Here is a 23459-nt window from a genome sequence, read left to right as displayed (position 1 = left end):
ACTGATACAGGTGTTGCCATGGAACAACCTGAGGTACTTCATTAAGCATCACTGGCTGTATTGCAATCAGGTGGCCTTTGGACCAGTTTAGGCTGGGATGGAAACATCCCCTTCCTCCTGTCCCTGATTGTTGTCTTGGTGGTGGCAAATTCTGCTTTGGGTGGTTGAAGAAACTGATTCAGATAGGTTTTCAAATGAATCCTTGATTTGGCAATTTGGATCAGCCTGATTTCAGTTGACCAACAAATGTTGGTTGCTGTATTCAATGTATGGCCCAGGTCTCCATATCAGTGTATGAGTCACTCTGAGAGGATGGGTGGTACCCAGTGGTGGGTTTCAAATTTTTTTTGAACCTACTCTGTGGGTGTGGCCTCCTTTGTGGGAGTGGCTTGCCGGCCATGTGACCTGGTGGGAGTGGCTTGCCGGCCATGTCTTTTCTCTCTCTCTCTCTCTCTCTCTCTCTCTCTCTCTCTCTCTCTCACTCTCACTCTCTCTCTCTCTCTCTCTCTCTCCTTCCTTTTGTCTCTCTGTCCCTTTTTCCTTTTTTCTTTCATCTCTCTCTCACTTTTTCTTTTTTTATTTATTTCTTTCTTCCTTTCTTTCTCTTTCTCTCTCTGTGTGAGTCTGTGTGTGCGTGTGTGTGTGTGCGTGTGTGTGTATGTGTGTGGTGGGTTTCAAAAACTTTTGGAACCTCTTCTGTAGGTGTGGCCTGCTTTCCGTGTCCACTGGTGGAACTTCTTCTAACCAGTTCGGTAGATTTGACGAACCGGTTCTACCGAATAGGTGCGAACTGGCAGGAACCCACCTCTGGTGGTACCTAAATTTGATAAACAAATGAATAAAAATGTGAAAAATGTTCCGGTAGTTTCTGGGCGGTGTCCAAAATTAGAAAACAACATAAAAAGAGCTAAAAACAGATGGGCAGGTAAATGGTGGAAATCATGCATAGCAAGAAAGTAAGTTGTGCCTTTAACTTCAAAAATATGAGGTTATTGGAGAAGAGGGTAAAAGGAGATAAATACAATGCAATCAGTACCCAGTAAGTGTCTGTGGAAATTCTCAATTATCCAGGTCATGGCTGTCTCAAAACCTACAACCTGGTTGGCCTGTCTCATCCAAGAAGCAGAACTGAAGAGGCTTCTTGGATGAGAAGTGAAACATTTTCATTTTCAAAGAAAAAAAATCAAGGAAGTCCAATTGCCTTTTGGAAAAAGCAATTTTGGGAGCACCGAGTAAGATTTTAAAAGCTGACAATGATTTTCTTTCAAAGTTATCCATCGTTAAGACTGCCATCTATGAATTGCTGGACTTCCTACTTTTTACATCTTGCCCTGCCTGCATACGGCCGCCTTGTATACTATCCATTTTTGATTGGACGGCCAAGGACGCTTTCCCAGGACATAGGAGGGGAGAGAAACGGAGTACCTCTCCCCCCCCCTTTTTCATATTGTTATACATCTAATTGCGCAATTTTTTAAATAGTATGATGAGTGTATGGGACTGGTTGTGATTGAATGAATGGCCCACTTTTATTATCATATTGCTGTAAATTTTTGTGTTTTTTAACTTCTACGTGGGGACTGGTTGGGGGAGTGCATGGGTATGTATGATTCGGAGGACCTGCCGGGAGATGCGGGGGCCATGGGGGTGGTTGAGGGGACCAGAGACACGGGAGAGGGTCGGGGTATTACGGTCGTAACAGGGAGGGGCAGATACGGCGGGGACTTTAGGGCAGGCCATTACCGGGGAAGGAGGGTTCGCTACATTACAGAGATCCCTCCTTCCGGCCCTATGAGTCCCACTCCGAGACCAGATGGCGCAAGTGATCAGGACCCTGGACTCAGGCTGCTGTCGCTAAATGCCAGGTCTGTAGTACACAAAGCTCCTCTCGTCCGGGACTTAATTTTAGACGAGAGGGCAGACCTGGCATGTATTACTGAAACCTGGCTGGGCCCAGAGGGAGGAGTCCCCCTTGTAGAGCTGTGCCCAGAAGGATTTCAGGTGCTACACCAGCCGAGAGCCCAGAGAAGGGGTGGGGGTGTGGCCGTTGTTATCCGGGAGTCGTTAGTTCCTCGTAGGGTCCCTGCTCCGGAGCTTGTCGGGTGTGAGTCTCTGCTGATAAAGTTGGACCTCAAGGGTCAAGTGGGTCTGCTGTTAACGTACCTGCCTCCCAACAGCGTTGCAGCAGCCCTCCCCTCGCTCCTCGAGTCGGTAGCCGAGCTGGCAATTGAGTTCCCTAGGTTGATGGTCCTGGGGGACTTTAATCTGCCGTCGCTCGGTGAAAACTCTGACGGGGCGCAGGAGTTCATGGCTTCCATGACAGCCATGGGCTTGACCCAAGTAATTCGGGGCCCGACCCATTCGGCGGGGCACACGCTCGACCTCGTATTCCTCTCGGAGCAGTGGATTTGTGATCTTGGTCTGAGGGGTAATGACATCATACCCCTGTCGTGGACAGACCACTGCCTACTGAGGCTCGACTTCCGGAGGCCAAACCCCCACTGTAGGGAGGAGGAACCGACCAGGTGGTTCCGCCCCAGGCGACTCATGGAACCATTAAGGTTCCAGACAGAACTTGGGGTCATTCCTGATTCTTTCGCCCACAATCCGGTAGAGACTTTGGCTGCTGCCTGGCATTCGGCAGCATCAGAGGCCCTCGACCGGATTGCGCCACTACGGCCCCTCCGAGGCGGCGGATCCCGGAGACCTCCTTGGTTCACCGAGGAACTCCGGGAGATGAAGCGCCGGAGGAGATGCCTAGAGCACCGATGGAGGTCCAATAAGTCCGAATCGAACCGAGCAATGGTAACCACCTGCACCAAGGAATACACCAGAGCGCTTAGGGCAGCGAAAAGATCCCATATAGCCACCTTGGTTGCGTCCGCTGAGTCCCGCCCAGCCGCCCTGTTTAAGATAACCCGCTCCCTATTAAATAAAAGGGAGGCGGGGGAACCCTTACAGGGCAGAGCTGAGGATTATGCCCAATTCTTAGCGGACAAAATTGCTCGGTTTCGGTCGGACTTGGACTCCACCCCTGCAGTTCCAGCCGAGGCACAAGAGGATCAGATGGAACACCTCTGGGTTGAGTTTCAGGATGTTACCCCCGGGGATGTGGACAAGGCCATGAGGGCTGTGAGTGCCTCCACCTGCGTACTGGACCCGTGTCCCTCATGGCTGGTTACCAGCAGCAGTGAGGTGACACGAGGCTGGATCCAGGCGGTCGTGACCACCTCTCTTCGGGAGGGGAACTTCCCCGCCGCACTGAAAGCGGCGGTGGTGAGACCCCTCCTAAAGAAGCCATCTTTGGATCCAGCTGTCCTTAATAACTATCGTCCAGTCTCCAACCTTCCCTTTCTTGGGAAGGTTGTTGAGAAGGTGGTGGCCTTTCAGCTCCAGCGGTCCTTGGAGGAAGCAAACTATCTCGACCCCTTCCAGTCAGGCTTCAGACCCGGTTACAGCACTGAAACCGCTTTGGTCGCATTGACTGATGATCTATGGAGAGCCAGAGATGGAGGACATTCCTCCATCCTGGTTCTCCTTGACCTCTCAGCGGCTTTCGATACCATCGACCATGGTATCCTTCTGCGACGACTGCGGGAGGTGGGGGTGGGAGGCACCGTGTTGCGGTGGTTCTCTTCCTACCTCTCGGACAGGTCGCAGTCGGTGTTAGTGGGGGGGCAGAGATCGTCCCCTAGGCCCCTAACATATGGGGTGCCTCAGGGCTCGGTCTTATCCCCCCTACTATTCAACATCTACATGAAACCGCTGGGAGAGATCATCCGCAGGCACGGGATTAGATACCATCAATATGCGGACGATACTCAACTGTATCTGTCCGCCCCGTGCCAACTCAATGAAGCGGCAGACGTGATGAGCCGGGGTCTGGAGGCGGTTATGGACTGGATGAGGGCTAACAAGCTTGTGCTCAACCCAGAAAAGACCGAGTGGCTGTTGTGTTTCCCTCCCAAGGATTCCACCAATATTCCATCTCTCAGGCTGGGGGGCCAAACTCTATACCCCTCAGAGAGGGTCCGCAACTTGGGAGTCCTCCTAGATCCACAGCTATCATTCGACCACCATTTGACGGCTGTGGCTAGGGGGGCATTCGCCCAGGTACGCCTGGTGCGCCAGTTGCGACCCTACCTGAATCGGGAGGCACTCACAACAGTCACTCGGGCCCTCGTGACCTCTAGGCTGGAATACTGCAATGTGCTCTACATGGGGCTGCCCTTGAAGAGCATCCGGCGTCTTCAGCTAGTGCAGAACGCAGCCGCGCGAGCGATAGTGGGTGCACCGCGGTTCACCCACATTACACCTATCCTCCGCGAGCTGCGCTGGCTACCTGTCGACTTCCGGATGCGCTTCAAGGTGCTGTTAATCACCCATAAAGCCCTACATGGTAGTGGATCTGGATACTTGAGAGACCGCCTTCTGCCAATTACCTCCCTGCGACCAATAAGATCACACAGATTGGGCCTCCTCCGTATTCCATCGGCCAGCCAGTGTCGGCTGGCAACTACAAGGAGGAGGGCCTTCTCAGTAGTCGCCCCGACCCTTTGGAACGAACTCCCCGTGGAGATTCGTACCCTCACCACCGTCCAGGCCTTCCGCACAGCCTTGAAGAACTGGCTAGCCCGTCAGGCCTGGGGATGAAGATAGTTGCCCCCCCCCGAATGATGAATGCATGTTGGTTACTGTTTTTATTATATGTGTCTTTGTTATTGTCTGTATTTCCCCTTCCCCGATTTTATGTGAGCCGCCCTGAGTCCCCTCAGGGAAAAGGGCGGCCTACAAATCTCAATAAAATCACTAAAAAAAAAATCACTAAAATAAAGTAATATAAATTGTTGTGCTTGTGTGAAAAATATTAGATTTTAACATTAATATTTAAAATATAAAAATGTAGCATTGAGAGCCGTGGTGGCGCAGTGGTTAGAATGCAGTACTGCAGGCTACTTCTGCTGGTTGCCAGCTGCCAGCAGTTTGGCAGTTCAAGTCTAACCGGCTCAAGGTTGACTCAGTCTTCCATCCTTCCGAGGTCAGTAAAATGAGGAGCCAGATTGTGGGGGCAATATGCTGACTCTGTAAACTGCTTAGAGAGGGCTGTAAAGCACTGTGAAGGCATATATGTCTATTGCTGTATTTTAAACTACTGTATTTTTGGAGTATAGGACACACCAGGGTATAAGACGCACCAAGGTTTTGAAAAGGCAAATTAAAAAAAAAAAAGGTTTTGCAGTCTGCCAACCTCCCCAAAATGGCCTGTTTTTTTGCAAAAATGCCCCCCCTTTTTTTTCAAAAGAAGGGCATGAATAGCCTTTAGGAGGTTTGTAGAGTGCTCCTGGGGACAAAATTGAACAGAAAATGGCCTGTTTTTTGCTCATTTCTGCCCTCCCCAGCCCCCAGGAGCACTCTGAAAGCCTCCCAAAAGCTATGCACCGCCATTTTGGTGAAGGAGGAGGGGTTTCAGGAGGTAAAAAATGCTGTATCCAGTGTATAAGACACACCCAGATTTCCACCCTCTTTTTTGAGGGAAAAAGGTGCATCTTATACTTTGAAAAATACGGTACTTTATTCTAAGTGGGTCTCCTTAGCTTAGCTCATTCTTTCCCAACCTTGAATCCCCGGGAGTTTCTTTTGTCTTTCCAAAAGGAACATCTGGCCTGGTGTCACTTACTGTGTGGTTGTGCTGATGATAATGTTCACCTGCTCCTATTTCAGACTCTAATATTAGATTACTAGTCTAGGTGATATGACAATCAATTTGTGTGGTCCCACACTACACTCTGTAGGACAAAAGAGGAAACGGGGGAAACCTGCATTCCCGGAAATATTTGTTGTATTTGTGCAAAACAATTATCTGGCATGACAGAAAATGTCATTAATCTCTTCAACAGCACTAATTTAGACATTTTTAAATTGGATTGATTGTGCTACAACGAAGGTGAGTCAGTACCTTTTATGAAACGAACTTGCATTCAAAATATTGAATGCCAATCTGTCATTTACACCAAATTCTTCTTTTACACTGGCAATGATTGATCCCAGTGGGAAAATTTAATGCAAGCAATAGCTTTGTCTCTCTGCAACTGATGCGGTTTAAATATGTTGCCTTTAGGCTGGATTGGATGGGAAACTATATGCAAAATGCCCTTAAAGATAAATGTGGAATTTTGAGAGCATGCCATGTCCAGTTTCACAAAACGGATGCTGTTGTTGGTGCAGCCATTCACAAGAATCTATACTTGGATTATGCAGTAATTACTATATTTTCTAGGAATATCTCTCTACAGTTATGCCTGAGGCAGTGGCTTTCCTTTCCTTTGCAACATGCTAGTTTTGCATTCTTTGATTAGAATGCAGTATTGCAGGCTAATTCTGCCAACGGTCGGGAGTTTGATTCTGACCGGCTCAAGATTGACTCAACCTTCTCTCCTTCTGAGGTCAGTAAAATGAGGATCAGATTGTGGGGGACAATACGTGAAGTGGTTTATAAGTCTAAATGCTATTGCTATTAAAGAATAACAAATAAAATAAAATTAGGCCAGGCATTGTTCCCCTATCATTAAATGGGGCTTGATTTCATGCCAGGCTATACAGCTAATTATTTTTAAAACTGTGATTAATTTATGCTGGACTGCTTGGTATTTAGAAGAAGCTGAGATATGGACATTTACAATTACTTATTCCTTACTGTCTTAATTGGAAATAAGAATATGACTAATTTCAGAGTTCCAGTTCAAAAAACCAGTCATGAAATCTTTTATCCTCCTTGTTGAGCAATTCTTCTCAAACATTTTCCTTTGCTGCTCAAAACCATTTATCAGAAAGTCCTTTGTAGGTAAAACAGCTTAAATCAATGTAAATATCCCTATTTCTGATAGTGATATTTGAAATGACTTAACATATTGGGATGTTCATATGTTGTTACCCAAAGAAAAATCATTTTCACCCAATTTGGGGTAATTTACCTATATTTTGGAAGCATTGTTGTGAACTAAATCCCAATTGTCGTCTTGAAACAAACATCTGCAGCTGTTACTTATTTACCTCAGCCTCTTACTTCAATTTGTCTCTTCCTTTTTATTGTTCAACAGAGTGGAAAAATTGTTGAAGACTTAGCAACTGTCAAAACTGTATATTTTTTTTCCAAATTAGGGAATTCAAACTGGGCACAGGCTAGTATAAGTCAGGCATCTGTCATAATACATCCTGGGAAATATAGTTCTCAGCTAAGGACTTTTTCTGAACTTTTGCACTGATTTATTCGCTCCAGTTCAGAATGGTGCCAACACTGGAGTCAGAAGGTCCTATAATGCAGCTTTAGATTAGATACATTATTGTGACATTAAAAGTTCTGCAGAATTTCTTATTTTATCATAAGCCCTTAAATTCCATACCTGAAAAAGATTTGGTCTTTATTGAAATAAAACCAAATACAATAAAAGTAGGATTGCCTCCCATTGGCCACATGATAGGATTTATTGATCTCCCATCTCAGATTAGCTAGATTCTGATAAACAATTAGAAAAAAAATCGATCAGTTCTAATTCTCCAAGCAAAGCATAATCCTGATAGTATTTTTAGAGGAACTTATTGATAAGTGCACAATTGGTTTATTCTCAAGAGCCAAAGATGACCTTGGACTAATTAGGCCACAGCAGTTAGCAAAACATGACTCATGCCAAAAAAAGTGTAGGAAGTTAACCCCCCCCCCTAGAAAAATGAAATATCCTGGGAAATATTGAAAAGGCAGAATATTATATTTCCCTGGATCAGAAATGTTTTTAGGCAAGAAACAGACTCACTCTTAATAGCCCCCACCTTTGTCAATGGGCCATTTTAAAAACCTGGGTCAGTCTATTCTACATAACAAAGTTATCCCCCTTCAGTTCCAGGGAGATGGGATTAAGGCATGATAGTATTAGCCCTTTGCCCATCTCACCACAGGGCGCCTGGGAAGAAGCAATGCTCAACCAAACGTGGATTCACAGCCTGCAGAGTTGCCCCTGCATGGCCCCATGGGAGTCTGACAATCAATCAGAATACAAGATCAAGATCAAAGGCCAGAGAGGGCATAAAACCAAGGACTTTCAGCATCTCAGTCTCTTTTTCTTCTTCACCCAACATCTGGAAGCATGTGATTCCCCCTTTTCTGTTCAGGAGCTCAACCCATGTGGTCCTGTCCACCAGTAAACCATCTTTCCAATCAGCCTCCATGTTTCCAGTGTCCCCCCCCCCCCCGCATTTGGGACTGAACTCAGAAGGACATTTCTTCCAACAACAGGAAGAAAGGATTAAAAAGAAGAGTATAAGGAGGAGGGAGGGACAATCCTGTCAGCCTTTCCAGATGCTCTTATGATAACCTGTATTAATTAAGTTGACTTTCCATATTCTTTGTGGAATCTTTTTCCTGACCTGGCCCAGTTTGAAGGACTGGTGTTCATTTTGAAGCCTCACGATATATCCCCCCCTTTCCCCTTTTACTGCAGAGCTAAGGCAGAGCTACTTTGAGTTTCTTTCGAGTATTTTCTTCCTATCCTGGACTTAAATCAGGTTTTGCCAAATAGTCACCTAGTTTATGCAAAATCCCCTCCGTCCTTCTCAGCATTGGTGAATAAACTGCGATACTAAAGTAGTAATCCTGAAGAAAGGAACGCCCCTCCTTCCCTTGAAGTCCACTCTGAAATTGTGTTCATGTATACGTCCACTCATACAATATAGACTTAATTGATGTTGTGCCACCTGGTTATTTTAGATTCCTAGCAACCACATAGATTTTCTGCATGGTGATTTATCTCTAACCTATTTCAGGTCCAAAGGCTGTCATCACTGTAACTGAATTCATCCATCTTGCTGATAGTTGTCCTCATCTCTTTTTTTCCTTCCAGCTTTCCAGGCATTAGTGTCTTCTTCAGAGAGCTGGGTTATGCTATGATCCATGCTACTCAAGTGTAGCATGCCTTAATTTTATCAAGTCTTGTTTTCTTATTTTTAAATTCAAGGCAACGCGTGGTTGGAGTGACACCTTGTGACCAGAAAGAAGAAGTGCATCTTCTATTCATTGTAAAATAACAGCAATATTAGATTACTATAGCCAAAAATCAGAGTCTGGAAGCACTTTTCCAGATTAATAAATCATATCAAAAGACATAATTTTTCATGAGATATAGTTTTCTTGCAGAGGAGTGGCTAGACATCCTACATTTGTCTAAAAACCTCCTTAAAAGCTGGAAAAAATGCAATGAAAGAAAAAACAGGTGCCCTCAGATGTACTGGACTTCAACTCCCATAATCCCTACTCAACGCTGCCTCAAAATCTCAATGGTTGGGCCTGGAGAGGAGAGGTGAGATAATCAGTAAATAACCTTTAGTTAACTACAATAATAACAATGAAATGTTCATGGACAATATTTAATGATACATACAGGTGTGTTGGGGGGGGGATGCGAGATATCTTACTTAACCGAATTAATTTTAGAACATGTCATAAAGGTGCAATGGCATTGGAGATCTATTGAAACTGCAAATGAATGCCAGGAGGTGGTTGTGTCTTCTAATATAAACGATTCTAGATAAAAACATGTTTAAACAATGGTAACCAAAATGAGAATTATGGTACAGAGATAGTAAAATACATAACTTTTCTTTCTTGACTTAAAATGTACAACATGATTTGAATGAAGTATATGTAAGGACTGTGGAAGAAACGCACGGAATATATTTGTAACCAACCAATCGATACGCTTTCAACAAGATGTAACGAAAGATGATTTTTTTTCTTTTTTTGTTTAGCTAAAACAATAAAAAAAAATCTAAAAAAAAAGCTCAATGGTCGATTTCCCCCCCCCCCTTAATCCCTGTGGATATGGATTGGATTGGATTTGGATTTATTTGATTTGTAAACCGCCCTATTCCCCAAAGGGACTCAGGGCGGCTGAACAAAAACCAAGGGAAGGGGAACAAATTCAGAAAAGTAAGATAAAAACAGGACGATACAAACTATTTAAAAAACACAGCAAGCACAACAGTTCGAGTAGGGGGGGAACTCAACCCCAGGCTTGCTGGGACAGCCAGGTCTTAACGGCTGTCCGGAAGGCCTGGAGGGTGGTGAGGGTCCGAATCTCCACGGAAAGCTCGTTCCAGAGGGCCGGAGCAGCCACAGAGAAGGCCCTCCTCCGGGTGGTCGACAGCCGGCATTGGCCGGCAGATGGAATTCGGAGGAGGCCTAATCTGTGGGATCTAATGGGTCTATGGGAAGTAATCGGCAGGAGGCGGTCTCTCAAGTACCCAGGTCCAATACCATGTAGGGCTTTATAAGTGACGACTAGTAACACCTGCTTGCAAAGGTAGCTTAATACAAAATTTCCTAAACCACAGCTTCTCAATCTTGGCAAATTTAAGATGGTGGACTGCAACCCCCACTCCGAGGAATTCTGGGAATTGAAGTCCACGCATCTTAAACTTGCTAAAGTTGAGAAACACTATCCCAGACTTCGATGGTCCTTTTACTAAACAGGACCCCAAATTAGGGAACCACATGTAGCCTACTATCCCACGCAAACCAGTTTCTTTTCTACGTAAAACGAGGAAACGGAATCAAAGCTCCTCAAAAGCCCACATCTCACTGAAGCCCATCGTGTGTAGTCGTGTCAGATTAGCCACCCAAATTATGAACGTAAACCAGTTTGCAATGAATCTGTGGAACAACTTCCAACACTGGACATTTTTAAGATGTTGGATATCCATTTGTCTGAAGTGATGTAGGGCTTCCTGTCTAAGCAGGGGGTTGGACTCACTAGAAGACCTCCAAGGTCCCTTCCAACGCTGTTATTCTAAGTTTAGCATAGACCAGGGGTGTCCAAACTTGGGAACTTTAAGACTTGTGGACTTCAACTCCAAGAATTCCCCAGCCAGCATGGGTTAGGGTTAGCATGGCTGGATGGGGAATTCTGGGAGTTGAAGTCCACAAGTCTTAAAGTTCCAAGTTTGGAGTTGAAGTCCACAAGTCTTAAAGTTCCCAGGTTTGGACACCCCTGGCATAGACTGAGGTCGTTGGCTGCTAATTAGAAATTTGGGCGGGAGGGGCTAGATGGACATATATCAATATTGGAGCATGCAGATTAAAAAAAACCTCAGAAAGATCAGATCTGCGAAATCTTTAGAAAAGGCAGATCTACTGAATCACCCCTCACGCTCTTTTTGCACAAATGCAACAACTACAGCGCAAAATAAAGACAATCTAAGGTTTGCCGGCACGGTAGGAATCCCCACCCCACTTCCTGCTCCTCCCCTTTTTAAAAAAAACTACTTCCTGTAAAAAAGGAGCCTTCTGGTCTTTGTAGTCCGGAATTCCTCTGCCAGGTTTTTCGTTCGTGTTTTCCTACTGAATTTTCCCCCCGGGCTTTGCTTGCAGCAAATGCACTTTGTGCAGTCCCGGTGAAGCAGAGTCGGATTGCTGGAATCTCTTTTGCAGCCGGCGGGGAAGGAAAAAACAAACTCGTTTCGGTTGTTTTTGCAAGGATTGGAGGGGGAGAAAAAGGTTGGGGACAAGGATCTACAAGAGCTAATAAACCATCCTAGCTACACTTGGAGCTGGTCTTTTGCTTTGTCCAGATCGTTATCACTGCTCGTTTTTTTTTCCTCTTGGGTACTGAAGACTGCAAGGTGAAATCCGTTGGTAAGATACAGTACTAGCTGTTGCAATCCCCTCAATCCTCCCCCCTTTTGTTAGCAACTAATTGCATGGACCGGGGTGGGGTTAAACGTGGGAGTGTATTGTTGTTGTTGTTAGTTGCGAAGTCGACCCCATGGACAACGTTCCTCCAGGCCTTCCTGTCCTCTACCATCTTCTGGAGTCCATTTAAACTCACGCTACTGGTTCAGTGACTCCATCCAGCCACCTCATTCTCTGTCTTTCCATTCTTCTTTTGCCCTCAGTCTTTCCCAGCATGAGGCTCTTCTTCAGTGAGTCCTTCCTTCTCATTAGGTAGCCAAAGCATTTGAGTTTCATCTTCAGGATCCGGCCTTCTGAAGAGCAGTCAGAGTTGATTTCCTCTAGGTTTGATCACCTTGCAGTCCAAGGGACTCGCAGGAGTCTTCTCCAGCACCATAGTTCAAAGGCCTCAATTCTTTGGCGCCCAGCCTTCCTTATGGTCCAACTTTCACAGTCATACATTGCAACTGGGAAAACCATAGCCTTGATGAGACACACTTTTGTTGGCAGGGTGAGATCTCTGCTTTTTAGAATGCTGTCCAGATTTATCATAGTTTTCCTCCCCAGGAGGAAAGTGTCTTTTAATTTCTTGGCCGCAGTCCCCATCTGCGGTGATCTTGGGAGTGTCTTAGGAGAACCCAATAATCACCAAAGCAAATTCCAAAACTTGATTGACGCCCTGTTGTGTAAAAATTTCCCCAGGCTTCCAGCAGAGCTGACTTTGAGGATCATGCCATAATGAAGAACGATTCGCCGGTGACGTTGTCTGCCGTTGCTAGGGCAAGGGGCCTATTAAGAAGCAGCGAGCCCAGCCTTCTCTGTCCAGCGGCACCCCAAGCAGTTTCCTTATTAGAGGAAGCGGCTGAACTCCTGGTTTTGGACAGGGACTTTGCTGCGGCGGTGGACAGATGTGAGAGAGGCTTCCACAGCCTTTTGGAAAATGATGGCGATTCTGACAGGTAGGTGCCAACTGGGATGAAGAGTGAGAATTCAGAACCAGCTGGGAATTGATTGTTCTTAACAGCATGCATTCTTTTAGATGTTGTTGGACTATTTGACCCATCCATTTTATTAGGTGTGCTTGCTTGGGCTGATCAAAATTGGAATTAGACAAAACCTATGTTCTTATCTTTGCTTTTAAGGGAATGGTTTATAGTTATTTATTTTTATTGATCTGGAATAGGAATGGAAGTCTAAAGAATGAAGGGGACGTATTATATGGGGACACTAAAAGAGTGAATGGTAGACACATTATTTAATTTTGGGGCAGCCGTTCTCCAAATCTTTTGACCTGTATATAAAAGCCCGCAAAGTAATTTATAAATGTATAACAGCAAAACAATAAATGTAACTGGAAAAAAGTGAAACGGCAACAATACAAGGAATCCTCAGACTGTAATGGAGCCTGCTCATTATGGTCATAAGTCATCACGGCCATAAAGTGGGTCGCCCACATGACGGACTCGATTTTCTGACCTTTTTTGCAGCAGCCGTAAACTGTTGCAGTTGTAAAGTGAACCCATCGCTAGTTATGGGACATTTTTGTCAAAACTGGAAATACATGCTGATTTTTGGCAAAAAAGTCATAAAACAGTCACTTGACTATAGGACATTGCAAACAGTTGTAAAAGCAGGCAGGTTGCTGAGCCCACGACAAGTAGTCACATAATTGCAAGGCGTGATGCTGTTGGAACTTCAGAACCAGGTGGTAAATACCTTTTCGGAATCAGTCTTAATTTTGAGTGGTTGTTAAGCGGCAGGTCCTGTCAAAGACTACTTAGTATAAGACACACCTTTTTCCCTTCGAAAAAGAGGCTGAAAATCTGGGTGCGTCTTATACACTGAATAGAGCGTTTTTTGCCTCCTGAAACCCCGCTCCTTCACCAAAATGGTTGTGCATAGTTTGCAGAAGGTTTTCAGAGAGCTCCTGGAGGCTGGGGAGGGCAGAAATGAGCAAAAAACAGGCCCTTTTTTTTGCTCAATTTTGCCCCCACCCAGCCCCAAGGAGCACTCTATAAGCTTCCTAAAGGCTACCCATGCCCTTTTTGTACGAAAAACGAGCCCATTTTTTGCTCGTTTTTGCCCACCCCTCCAAGCAAGCTCTCTAAAGGCTATTCATGCCTTTTTGGGGGGGGGGAGGAACGGGCCCATTTTTGTGAAAAATAGGCCGTTTTGGGGAGGTTTGCAGAGTGCAACCCCCCCCTTCAAAGTCTTGCTGCATCTTATACTCCAGTGCGTCTTATACTCCGAAAAATACGGTACTTATATTGCCAATCTAAACCAAGCACACACTCAATACCGAAGTCAAGCTTTTTGTTAGCAGATTTGCAAACTGGAAAGTGAATCTTAATGATTGAGTTTTATGACATAAACCCTAATGTGGTTGATTAAGCAAGCTGTAGTTTAGAGGATAACTACAGCCTTAGAATTGGAGCAGATATTGCAATTGGATCGCTTATAGGACTACAGTTTTTTCTGGGTTTTTTTAATTTATTGTACACCAATGTACACATAGAGTGTTATCTGTCTTCCAGAATCAGCTCTGAAGATCTGAAATGCTCCTTGTGTATTATTGGCATCCAATCTTTGGCAGAAATGGATCGATGGAGAGAGGTCCTCCCATGGATTCTTCAGTACTACCACGAACCTGAAGGTTGGCCCCCCAAAGTTCTGGAGCTCTGGTGAGTCCCCTTTTTCTGCACCTGAATGGCGAATCAGATACTGCTCCATCCCAAGGAGGAATATTAGGTTCTGTAAATAGCTCCCACCTAAAATAAGCTAAACATTAAGAATGTTTACAACTTAATCTTACTCTAGAACCATGATGGTGAACCCATGGCATGCGTGCCCAAAGTGGCACTCGAAGCTATATCGCCCGGCAGGTGTGGTCTTGCCTGTTTGTCTTCTGGGTTTCTGGCGCGCATGAGCGAGTGACAATCAGCTGCCCTTTGCACATGTGGCAGTGCCGAAAACCAGTGCGCCCATGCACACCTGCCAGCTGATTGTTGGGTGCACATGCGCAGCAGAACCCAGAAGTTCAGCTTTTCTGGAGCACGATCCCTTCATATGCACAGCAGTGCCAAAAACGGGCCTGCGCATGGACGCCAGCCAGCTGATTGTCAGGCGTGCATGTGTGCTAGAACCAGGACGTTCGGCTTTTCCAAATTGCAGCCCCAATGAGTGCGCATGTGCGCATGCAACCTTTCCGCTTGAAATTTTTGGCACTCGGTGACGAAAAGGTTCACCATTACTGCTCTAGAATTATGGGTACTTCCAGGAACGTAGCTCCTGGTTTCTAGTTTAATAATAGGCAACAATTCTGTCATGTTTTTAGACGAATATTGCTTACATCAGGAATGAGTTGAGACTAGATTTTTCTATGCTCGCTGAGTCAGCTTTAATCTTCAGTAGGCATGCAATTCAATTTTTTTTTAAAAAAAACACTCAAATCATTGTTCTAGACGTTAACTTTCTGAGAGCAACTACTTAAAATGTTTTGGCAATTGAAGCAAAACTGCACCGCCTTAAATTATCTTGCAGTGGCATGCTTGGCTAAATACATTAGAGAGTTTCTGGTTATTATTTTTCTGCAGTCATGTTTGTCTTTTCTCCCATCAGCTCAGGATGGTTTATACAAGGCTACCTCATGTGCATGGTCATAATGAGCTTGTAAGGTGGGTTAAGCTGAAAAGATATGATTGGCTGATGGCCAATCAGTGCAGTCCATGATCCAGGCAAAGTAAAACGTAATCTCTCTCGTGTACTCAGTCCACTATATTGCAGAATCACAGCGTGATTCTGTGCAGGTGACAAATACTCAAAGGAAGAAAAGACAATAAGATGGAGGCCTGGAAATGAGGCGGGAAACATCAGGTCTCTGTTAAAAGCAGATTTATGGCATCCTGTGGGATGGGGAGAAAGAGAGATAGAAGAGAACCTTTCTTGGCTTCTGTCAAATTATCTTCACTGGAATGTAGTTCATGGCAGGAAAAGGTTTTCCTGATAAGTGAATGGCCAAACTAAGCCTTTTCATAATTTTCAATATTCTGAAAATCCTTATTAAACCCTAAGAATTTCTGGAAATACAGATTCTGCTGGAGGCACATCCTTCACTTTGCCAGCTTCCCCATTTCTTTCAAAAAAAGCTGAGAGGTCTAATTAGTACAATATTTTGCATCCTTTGAGCTCATGGATTATATTTTATTGGTACTCTGTATGTGGCACTTTTGAATGTTTAAGACATGTCCAATTGAAATATGAATGTGTTAAACATGACTTAGAGTGTTTATTCGTTCTATTCTCTTTTAGCATCCTCCTCCATAGCAAAGTGGAAGAACCTCAAGTGATGTTAGAGGTTGGTGGAGACTGGTTATACTGCCCATCCAATCAGGACTTGTCAAGTTATGGCCTCTTGGCTCAGCTTTATCTTTTCCATGTGCTCCTGCCACTCGGACACTTTTCAAAGGCAGAGGAGCTGATCCAAGGTTGCAAAGCTTTGAGCCAGGAGCAGCGAGAAGATATGCACAAAACCCTTCAAGAAAAGAAGGATCAGTGGCTAAAGATAGAAGAAGCATCTCCAATTCCCGAGGAGCAGCCAGAGATGTCATGGAAGCCGCTGTTGGGTAGGATTCTTGTAGATGGAACGCCGAGTGTCCAAACATTCTGTCTGGCCTTGTGAAATCATGTGCAGCATTGCCTGCAATGAGCATTGAACTTCGGCTAAACTAATGGTTGGTTAAAGCATCACCATTCAGTGCTAGAATTTGGCTGTTCTGGCAGTCCTGTTTCCTTAGGTACATACAGTAGAACACAGAACCATATTGCTGGAAGAGGGGCCTCAGCAGTCTTCTAGTCCAACCCCCTGCTCAAGGCAGGAGCCTTATACATCTGAATGATTGATGGCACAAGCAAAGAGTTCTCTTGATAAAATTGTTGAACAGGTCCAAGGAGAAAAAAAGATCCATAGTCTTCTCTCTCCTTTTGCATCACATAGTGTGGCTCTCTTGCATGACATAGTTTTGATCTCTGTATTTCACAACAGCTGGATTTGCTAATTATAGATTTAATTTATATGCCTTTGATTCCCAGCAGCTTTCCCCTTGAGGCAGATTGAAACTACAATAATTTCAATCACGAGCAAAAACAGGTCTACAGTAGATTCCATTCAGCTTAAGGGTAAAGGTAAAGGTTCAGCTTGCACATATGTGCTAGTCATTCCCAGCGCTAGGGGGTGGTACTCATCTCCGTTTCAAAGCCAAAGAGCCAGCACTGTCCGAAGATGTCTCTGTGGTCATATGGCCAGTATAACTAAACCCGAAGGCGCGCGGAACGCTGTTACCTTCCAACCAAAGGTGGCTCCTATTTTTCTAGTTGCATTTCTTACATGCTTTCGAACTGCTAGGTTGGCAGAAGCTGGGGCAAGGAACGGGAGCTCACTCCGACTGCGCTAGGGATTCGAACCACTGAACTGTCGACTTTTCTGATTGACAAGCTCAGTGTTTTAGTTACTGAGCTTCCTTAACTTAGAGGTTTTACAATTTACTCATGAAACATTGTATGTTGAATCCTTTACAATTTTAGTTAAAGGAAAAGGAAAGATCCCAGAGTGGAATCATAGAATATCACTGTCACTAAGAGGAGTTGGTACCAGGCTAGGTGAATAGATAATCTAACAGTGATTAATAATCTTGAAAAACACAGCAACACATAAAGAGCCCAGTCATTTTAAAGTGTAACATGTTACCTGAACTCCAAACAAGGATGCTGTAATTTATAATCTACAGAGCTAATGTAAATAAGGGGCAACAAAGTTGTCCTATCACAGCAGATTAATTAATGTGTAGTAAAATGTAATAAGGTTACATCTTATTTCAGAATAAGAAAACCAGCTTCTTAATTTGATTAACTATGATGATTAGTGTGTAACAAACTCACCAAAAAATGTTTGACAGACTTGGAAGAAATTAGCTTTGTGTGCCTTTTAAAGCAGAATTATGCAGTTGTTTAAAAACAATGAACAAGATAGATATAGATCCCATCTTTTGAGATATTTTAGAAAGAATTGAGTAAAGCTTACACATTGTGTTCAACTTTGAATGTCAGAAACTACTATAATAAATCTAGGTTATATAAATAACACACTAAATAACAGTTCATGTTTTAAAAGAATCTCCATTAAAACCACAAGGAAAATATATAAAGTCATTCATCTTAAAAAAAAATGAAATGAGAAAGCTCAGTTTTGGTGTTCTTGGCCCTTGTCTTCTCCCTTGTGAATTTTCTTTCTCTTGTGCTGCAGGTTCGGTGTCTCAAAGGATGTTGACCATTTTGGTCCAGCTGAGAAGAGCACTGGAGTCTTTGGCAAGCCATTTCAGTTCCATCCCCCTCAAAAAGACACTTCTGGTGGCTCTCCTGTTATGTCTCATTGTAGTGAGACTTGATCCAGGTAGGGGACACAGGCAGGGGTGGGATTGAAAAATGTTAGCAACCAGTTGATCTATTCAGCATTTACAAATATAAAAATATCGTATTTCCAACCATGATGCTTTGTTTTTATCTTATTCATTTTCACTGGTGGTAGTTTCATACTATATTTAACGTCTGATGTAATTCTAATCTCCATTCTATAAATCTTAGTCATTGCTTATTTTGGGTCTTTCCTTTTTTGTTCCAACCATTGATAAAATTTGTCCCTGATCTTATAATATTCTGATTCGCCTTTATTCTTCAGTCCCCACGTCAATTTATCCACTTCAGCACAAGTCAGAATTTTCCTAATTACTTCCTCTTCTTGTAGAATTTCCCTGTTTTTCTAGTTTGGGGCAAAGAACATTCTTGCTGGAAGGCTGCCTTTCAAAACAGTGTTAATATCACAAAAGGATCCCAATTTAGTTGGAGGTGTATTGTAGCCACAAGCAAATTAACATAAGGCATTAATTTTATTTTTCTTCTATTCTCTTTCCGCTCCCTCCTAGCATCCCCATCTTCTCTACCCTTCCTCTACAGGTTGACCCAACTTTTCCATCAAGCTCGTTTGGCTTTATTTCCTCCAAGTAGAAGACCTCCTGTTCAAGATTAACTTGCTCTATTGTCATCCCTGGGTACCATGAAATGCTCCCAAGCCAACCTTGCAAGTTTGGGGACAATACTGAGCATAAAGCTACAGGAGTTTCCTCCAAGAACAAGAATGTCTTCTGACAGTAGATATGGATGGATGACATACAAGAGTCCATATGAAGAGGTGTCTTTTTAGAATGTGCTTTTTGTGCTCATTCCTGTCTAGAAGCATGTACATTTTGAGTGAGTGACATTTGCTTCCAAGTAAACATTGAGATCAAGGCGTGACAGACTATTTCAGGTTTTTTTAAAATCTTCACTTTGCCAAGGAGACATTAAACGTTTTTTTTCTATCTGGGCAAGACTGTGCCTGCCTCTCCTCTCCTGATATACATTTGTCATGCGGAAGTTCTTCTTCCCGTCTCTACCTGGCTGTGAGGCCTTCCAAACCAAGAAAGACACCTGTGGATTCTTCCATGTAGATTTCTTTGTTTTATGCCTGTAGACGGCATCTTGCCCGACTAAAGCATTCTACTATCTACATCAAGCATATTCTCTTGAAAACTATTAAGGAGGCAATGTCTCACCTTTTTTTGTCTCACAAAACTAAACTGAACTGCCTCTTATTCCTCTGTAACATGGGTCTCCAACCTTGGCAACTTTAAGACTTGTTTGGCTGAGGAATTCTGAGAGTTGACGTCCCCAAGTCTTAAAGTTGCCAAGGTTGGAGACCCCTGCTCTGGAATACACCTTTCTCTCATGGCGATCCAGTCCACAACATTCCATCACACTGGCTGCTTCCAGATGGGATGACAAACCAACCCCATTGCCCTCATTCATCAGATCATATCTGGAGAGCAAACAGTTGGTGCAGATTCCATTTAAAATTTATGAGTGTTTTTGCTCAAGAAGAAGCGATTCCAGAGAAAGCAAAGAAGCCATATCGGGTTAAGTAGTTCCCTCTTTAACTTTCATGGCTGAGCTGCCAGTGCAGCATGCAAGATATGAAATAATTAATCACCTTAACCCCAACTCTGCTTTCATCCCTTTACTCATCAGAGCCCTGGGCATTTTCATGGGGAGTAGACATTGCTTTTCTTGACTTGTTAGTCACCTTATGATAAGGTTAGTCACCTTATCCGGGAGATGGGTAGCATATAAATATAACCAAAAAAAAAAAGTCCTTGCTAATGAGTGATAGCAGATTCTTGTGACTTTCTGTGCAGGTCTTTATTTAAGGAAGAGCTATAATGCTTTTAGCAACTTTGCTCATTATTTTGTAAGGGTTAGGCTGGGTCAACAATCATTTTCAGGGGTGGGAGAAATTTGCAAATGATATTAAAAAGGTAAAGGTTCCCCTTGCACATATGTGCTAGTCGTTCACTACTCTAGTGGGCGGTGCTCATCTCAAAGCCAAAGAGCCAGCGCTGTCCAAAGACATCTCCGTGGTCATGTGGCCGGCATGACTAAACGCCAAAGGCACACAGAACATTGTTACCTTCCCACCAAAGGTGGTTCCTATTTTTCTACTTGCATTTTTACGTGCTTTCGAACTGCTAGGTTGGCAGAAGCTGGAACAAGTAGCAGGAGCTCACTCCGTTACACAGCGCTAGGGATTCGAACCTCCGAACTGCTGACCTTTCTGATAGACCAGCTCAGCGTCTTAGCCACTGAGCTACCGCATCACTTCGCAAATGATATTACATGTTGTTTAAAACGTGTAATATCATTTTGGTTTTTTTACATCATCATTTTTTGCATGTTTTTTTTTTAAAAAAAATTAAATAGACATTAAATGGGGACAGCACCTGGTTTAAGCAAATGATATTACATGTTGTTTAAACTAGTTGCTGTACCCATTTAATGTCTATTTGATGTTTTAAAAAGTGTTTTGGTTTTATTTGTTTGGCATCTTTCGTCTTTCTCTACCAAAGAAAGAGTAAACAAAGAAGAATGGCATATTGCCAAGGGAGGATACCCACTTATAATGTTTTATTTTCTTGCCTTCAAATCAATCTTGATTCTTGGCAGCTACGTGGACAAATGCCAGGGGCTTTCTAGGCAATTATTTCAGAAGCACTTTGACCTTGTCTCCTGCTTCTTAGGGCGGTGAGGGTGTGACCGTCCCAAGGTCAGTCAACTGGCTTCCGTGTGTAAGGCAGGATTAGAGCTCAAAATCCCTTGCCCTTGGTCCAGCGCCTTAACCACTAAAGCAGAGTGGCTTGTAACTGCATTGTTTTCAAAAGTATTCCCAAGCATCAGAAAGCTACATTTTTATTTCACTCAGGATACAAAACATCTGTTCGCAAAGAATGCTGATCTATACTTCTACGCTTCAGCTGTTTGTTCTGAATATTGAATGCTGTCCAGAGTCAGAATGAAAGCAGCAGTAACACAGCCTTAGAAAGCTAATGAATGAAATAAATTATTTATTTTCCTTCTTCTGTAACGCTGATCTGTACCCCCAGTTTTTGTTTTGGCTTTGTCTATGCAATTGCAATAGATAGGTAAAAGTAAAGGTTCCTCTCGCACATACATGATAGTCGTTCCCGACTCTAGGGGGCGGTGCTTATCTCCGTTTCAAAACTAAAGACACAGTGCTGTCCAAAGACGTTCTCCGTGGTCATGTGGCCGGCATGACTAAACGCCGAAGGAGCACGGAACACTGTTACCTTCCCACCAAAGGCATTTCCTATTTTTCTACTCCCATTTTTACTTGCTTTCAAACTCCTAGGTTGGCAGAAGCTGGGACAAGTAACAGGAGCTCACTCTGTTACACGGTGCTAGGGATTCGAACCTCCGAACTGGCAACCTTTCTGATTGACAAGCTCAATGTCCCTTAATTGCAATAGATAAATTGAGTTATATTTTGACCACAAATACCTCTCCTGCAGGCAGCAGCATACTCTATAGCAGTATGGCGAACGTTTTTTGGATCGCGTGCCAAAAGTGGGGGGAGCGTAGGGGGTCGTGCATGAGCATGCCACACCCATAATGCTATGCGCAGGACCCCAGTGTGCATGTGTGCAGGACCAGCATTCCCCCCTGTTTTTGGCATGCTTTTTTTGCCCAGGCTCCAGAGGCTTTATAGGAGCATGGGGAAGGTGAAAACAGCACACACACACACACACACACAGGAGGTCCTCCGGAGCGCGAAAAACGGCCCTACGAACAAACTGGAAGTTCAGGAACAAACTTGCGGTTTGCTCATAGGGTCGGTTTTAGCCCTCCGGAGCCTTCAGGAGGCTTTTCAAGGAAGCCTCTGGAAGGCGAAAAATGGCCTCAAAAGAAGGCTGAAGTCAGCTGGCCAGTGTGTGCATGCATGCTGGCTGGCTGATAGGGTAACGCCTCGCGTGCCCTGACAAATGGCTCCTGTGGCACGCATGCCATAAGTTTGCCATCACGACTTTATAGTTCACAAGCTAAGGATAATACTAAGTGGAACTCTGGGGAGGACATGCTGACCCAACACTATTAGCTAAAGTGGAGCTTAACAAAGCAGAACAAAATAAAAGCTGAAAAACCTGCCAAATGGAAGAGGTCTGAAGTCTTTAGTGGGCAACGGAATTCCAAAGAGACATTTCCTAGCTAGCTGAAATGTTTGGAAATTAATTTTTATATGATTGTGTATAAAGGGAAAGGGAACGGTTCCCCTCACACATCTCACAAATTATTCATCTGAAACCTGTCTACTCATCATAGATTCCAAAGAGGATTCTGTTTGAGAGTAATTTACACAACAACCGGTCAGATCTGCCCACAATCTCCTAGCAACTGTAATCAGGAAGGTCAAACATCAAGAGGCATTCAAACCTTCTAAACTTCCCCTCCCCCCCTATTTCTTCAGATTAAACCTTTAGGAAGCAACAACTCTTAAAATAAGTGCTCTAATTCACTTTGGTTCTAAGGCTGGGTTCATTCACCAAATAAGTGATGGTTTGTTTAACAGCACACTGAGCTAAAATCAAGCATTCTACCAGAAAAATTAAACCCGCCATCCTGGGCGCAACGTTTGGGAAGCCAGGCTCTGCCTCTCACAAGCCAGGACAAAGGGTGAGTGATGGAGGAGTTACACCTCCCTAAAAAACTGGCTAGTAGCACCTCGTAAGAGCCCTTTTCCAGGGTTACAGGAGAAGATGGTCAAGAGTTTTGAAGGCAGAAGAGGGCTCTGCGCCCCAAAGGCAGATAAAATGGCAGGACCATCTTCTAGAAGAAGGGAAACTCTGATTACAAACCTCCACTGCCTTGTGGCTATATCCGCTACTGGAAAAGGCTTCAGGAGTCAACCTCAAGGCAAAATCCGGAGTCGGAGTCCCGGAAGCAGTTCGTGATTGTGTACAATCACGTTCTGGTAACTTCTGCGACGTAGCTGGAATCAATTGTATCGGCTCTGCCATTCCCTTGGAGTATTTCAACGATGTGGAGAGGGGGGATCTGCTGCTTGGGTAACAGTCCATCCTCCATATTAATTTACCCAGGCTTCATGTTCTGGAGAGGAACACTCCAGCTTTACCTCTTTCTAGAGCATGATACCATAGACTTTTGAGATTGATGGATGCCAATGCCACCAGAAAAATATGATAACAAGACTACATACTTGATTTTGCATATACTGATTGCAACAAGAATTGTATTTGCGCAACAATGGGAAAATGATAAGATTCCATCCAAGGGGAATGTAATTAAG

General features: G+C 44.0%; 1 protein-coding gene across 1 annotated transcript; it reads left to right on the top strand.

The window, feature by feature from the left end:
* The first annotated feature begins 11351 nt into the window (after positions 1-11351).
* Positions 11352-19313, top strand: PEX26 (peroxisomal biogenesis factor 26). Its single transcript, XM_087722859.1, has 6 exons — positions 11352-11680; positions 12419-12675; positions 14251-14397; positions 16025-16338; positions 18015-18161; positions 18691-19313. The coding sequence occupies exons 2-6, from the start codon at positions 12455-12457 to the stop codon at positions 18792-18794; spliced, it is 933 nt and encodes a 310-aa protein (XP_087578985.1). The 5' UTR covers positions 11352-11680; positions 12419-12454; the 3' UTR covers positions 18795-19313.
* Positions 19314-23459: the final 4146 nt, after the last annotated feature.

This window comes from Thamnophis sirtalis, unplaced genomic scaffold (assembly GCF_051295495.1).
Source record: "Thamnophis sirtalis isolate CommonGarterSnake01/CBP01778 unplaced genomic scaffold, rThaSir2_p1.2 scaffold_9, whole genome shotgun sequence".
Lineage (NCBI taxonomy): Eukaryota > Metazoa > Chordata > Lepidosauria > Squamata > Natricidae > Thamnophis > Thamnophis sirtalis.
This window is presented reverse-complemented; position numbering and strand designations above follow the sequence as displayed.

What these genes read in the sequence shown, in the direction of transcription:
- PEX26 (XM_087722859.1), top strand. Translation starts at nt 12,455, where the DNA reads ATGAAGAACGATTCGCCGGTGACGTTGTCTGCCGTTGCTAGGGCAAGG. An exon ending in CCCAAAGTTCTGGAGCTCTG is followed by an intron (nt 14,398 to 16,024) that starts GTGAGTCCCCTT and finishes ATTCTCTTTTAG; the next exon opens with CATCCTCCTCCATAGCAAAG. An exon ending in TGTAGTGAGACTTGATCCAG is followed by an intron (nt 18,162 to 18,690) that starts GTAGGGGACACA and finishes GCTCCCTCCTAG; the next exon opens with CATCCCCATCTTCTCTACCC.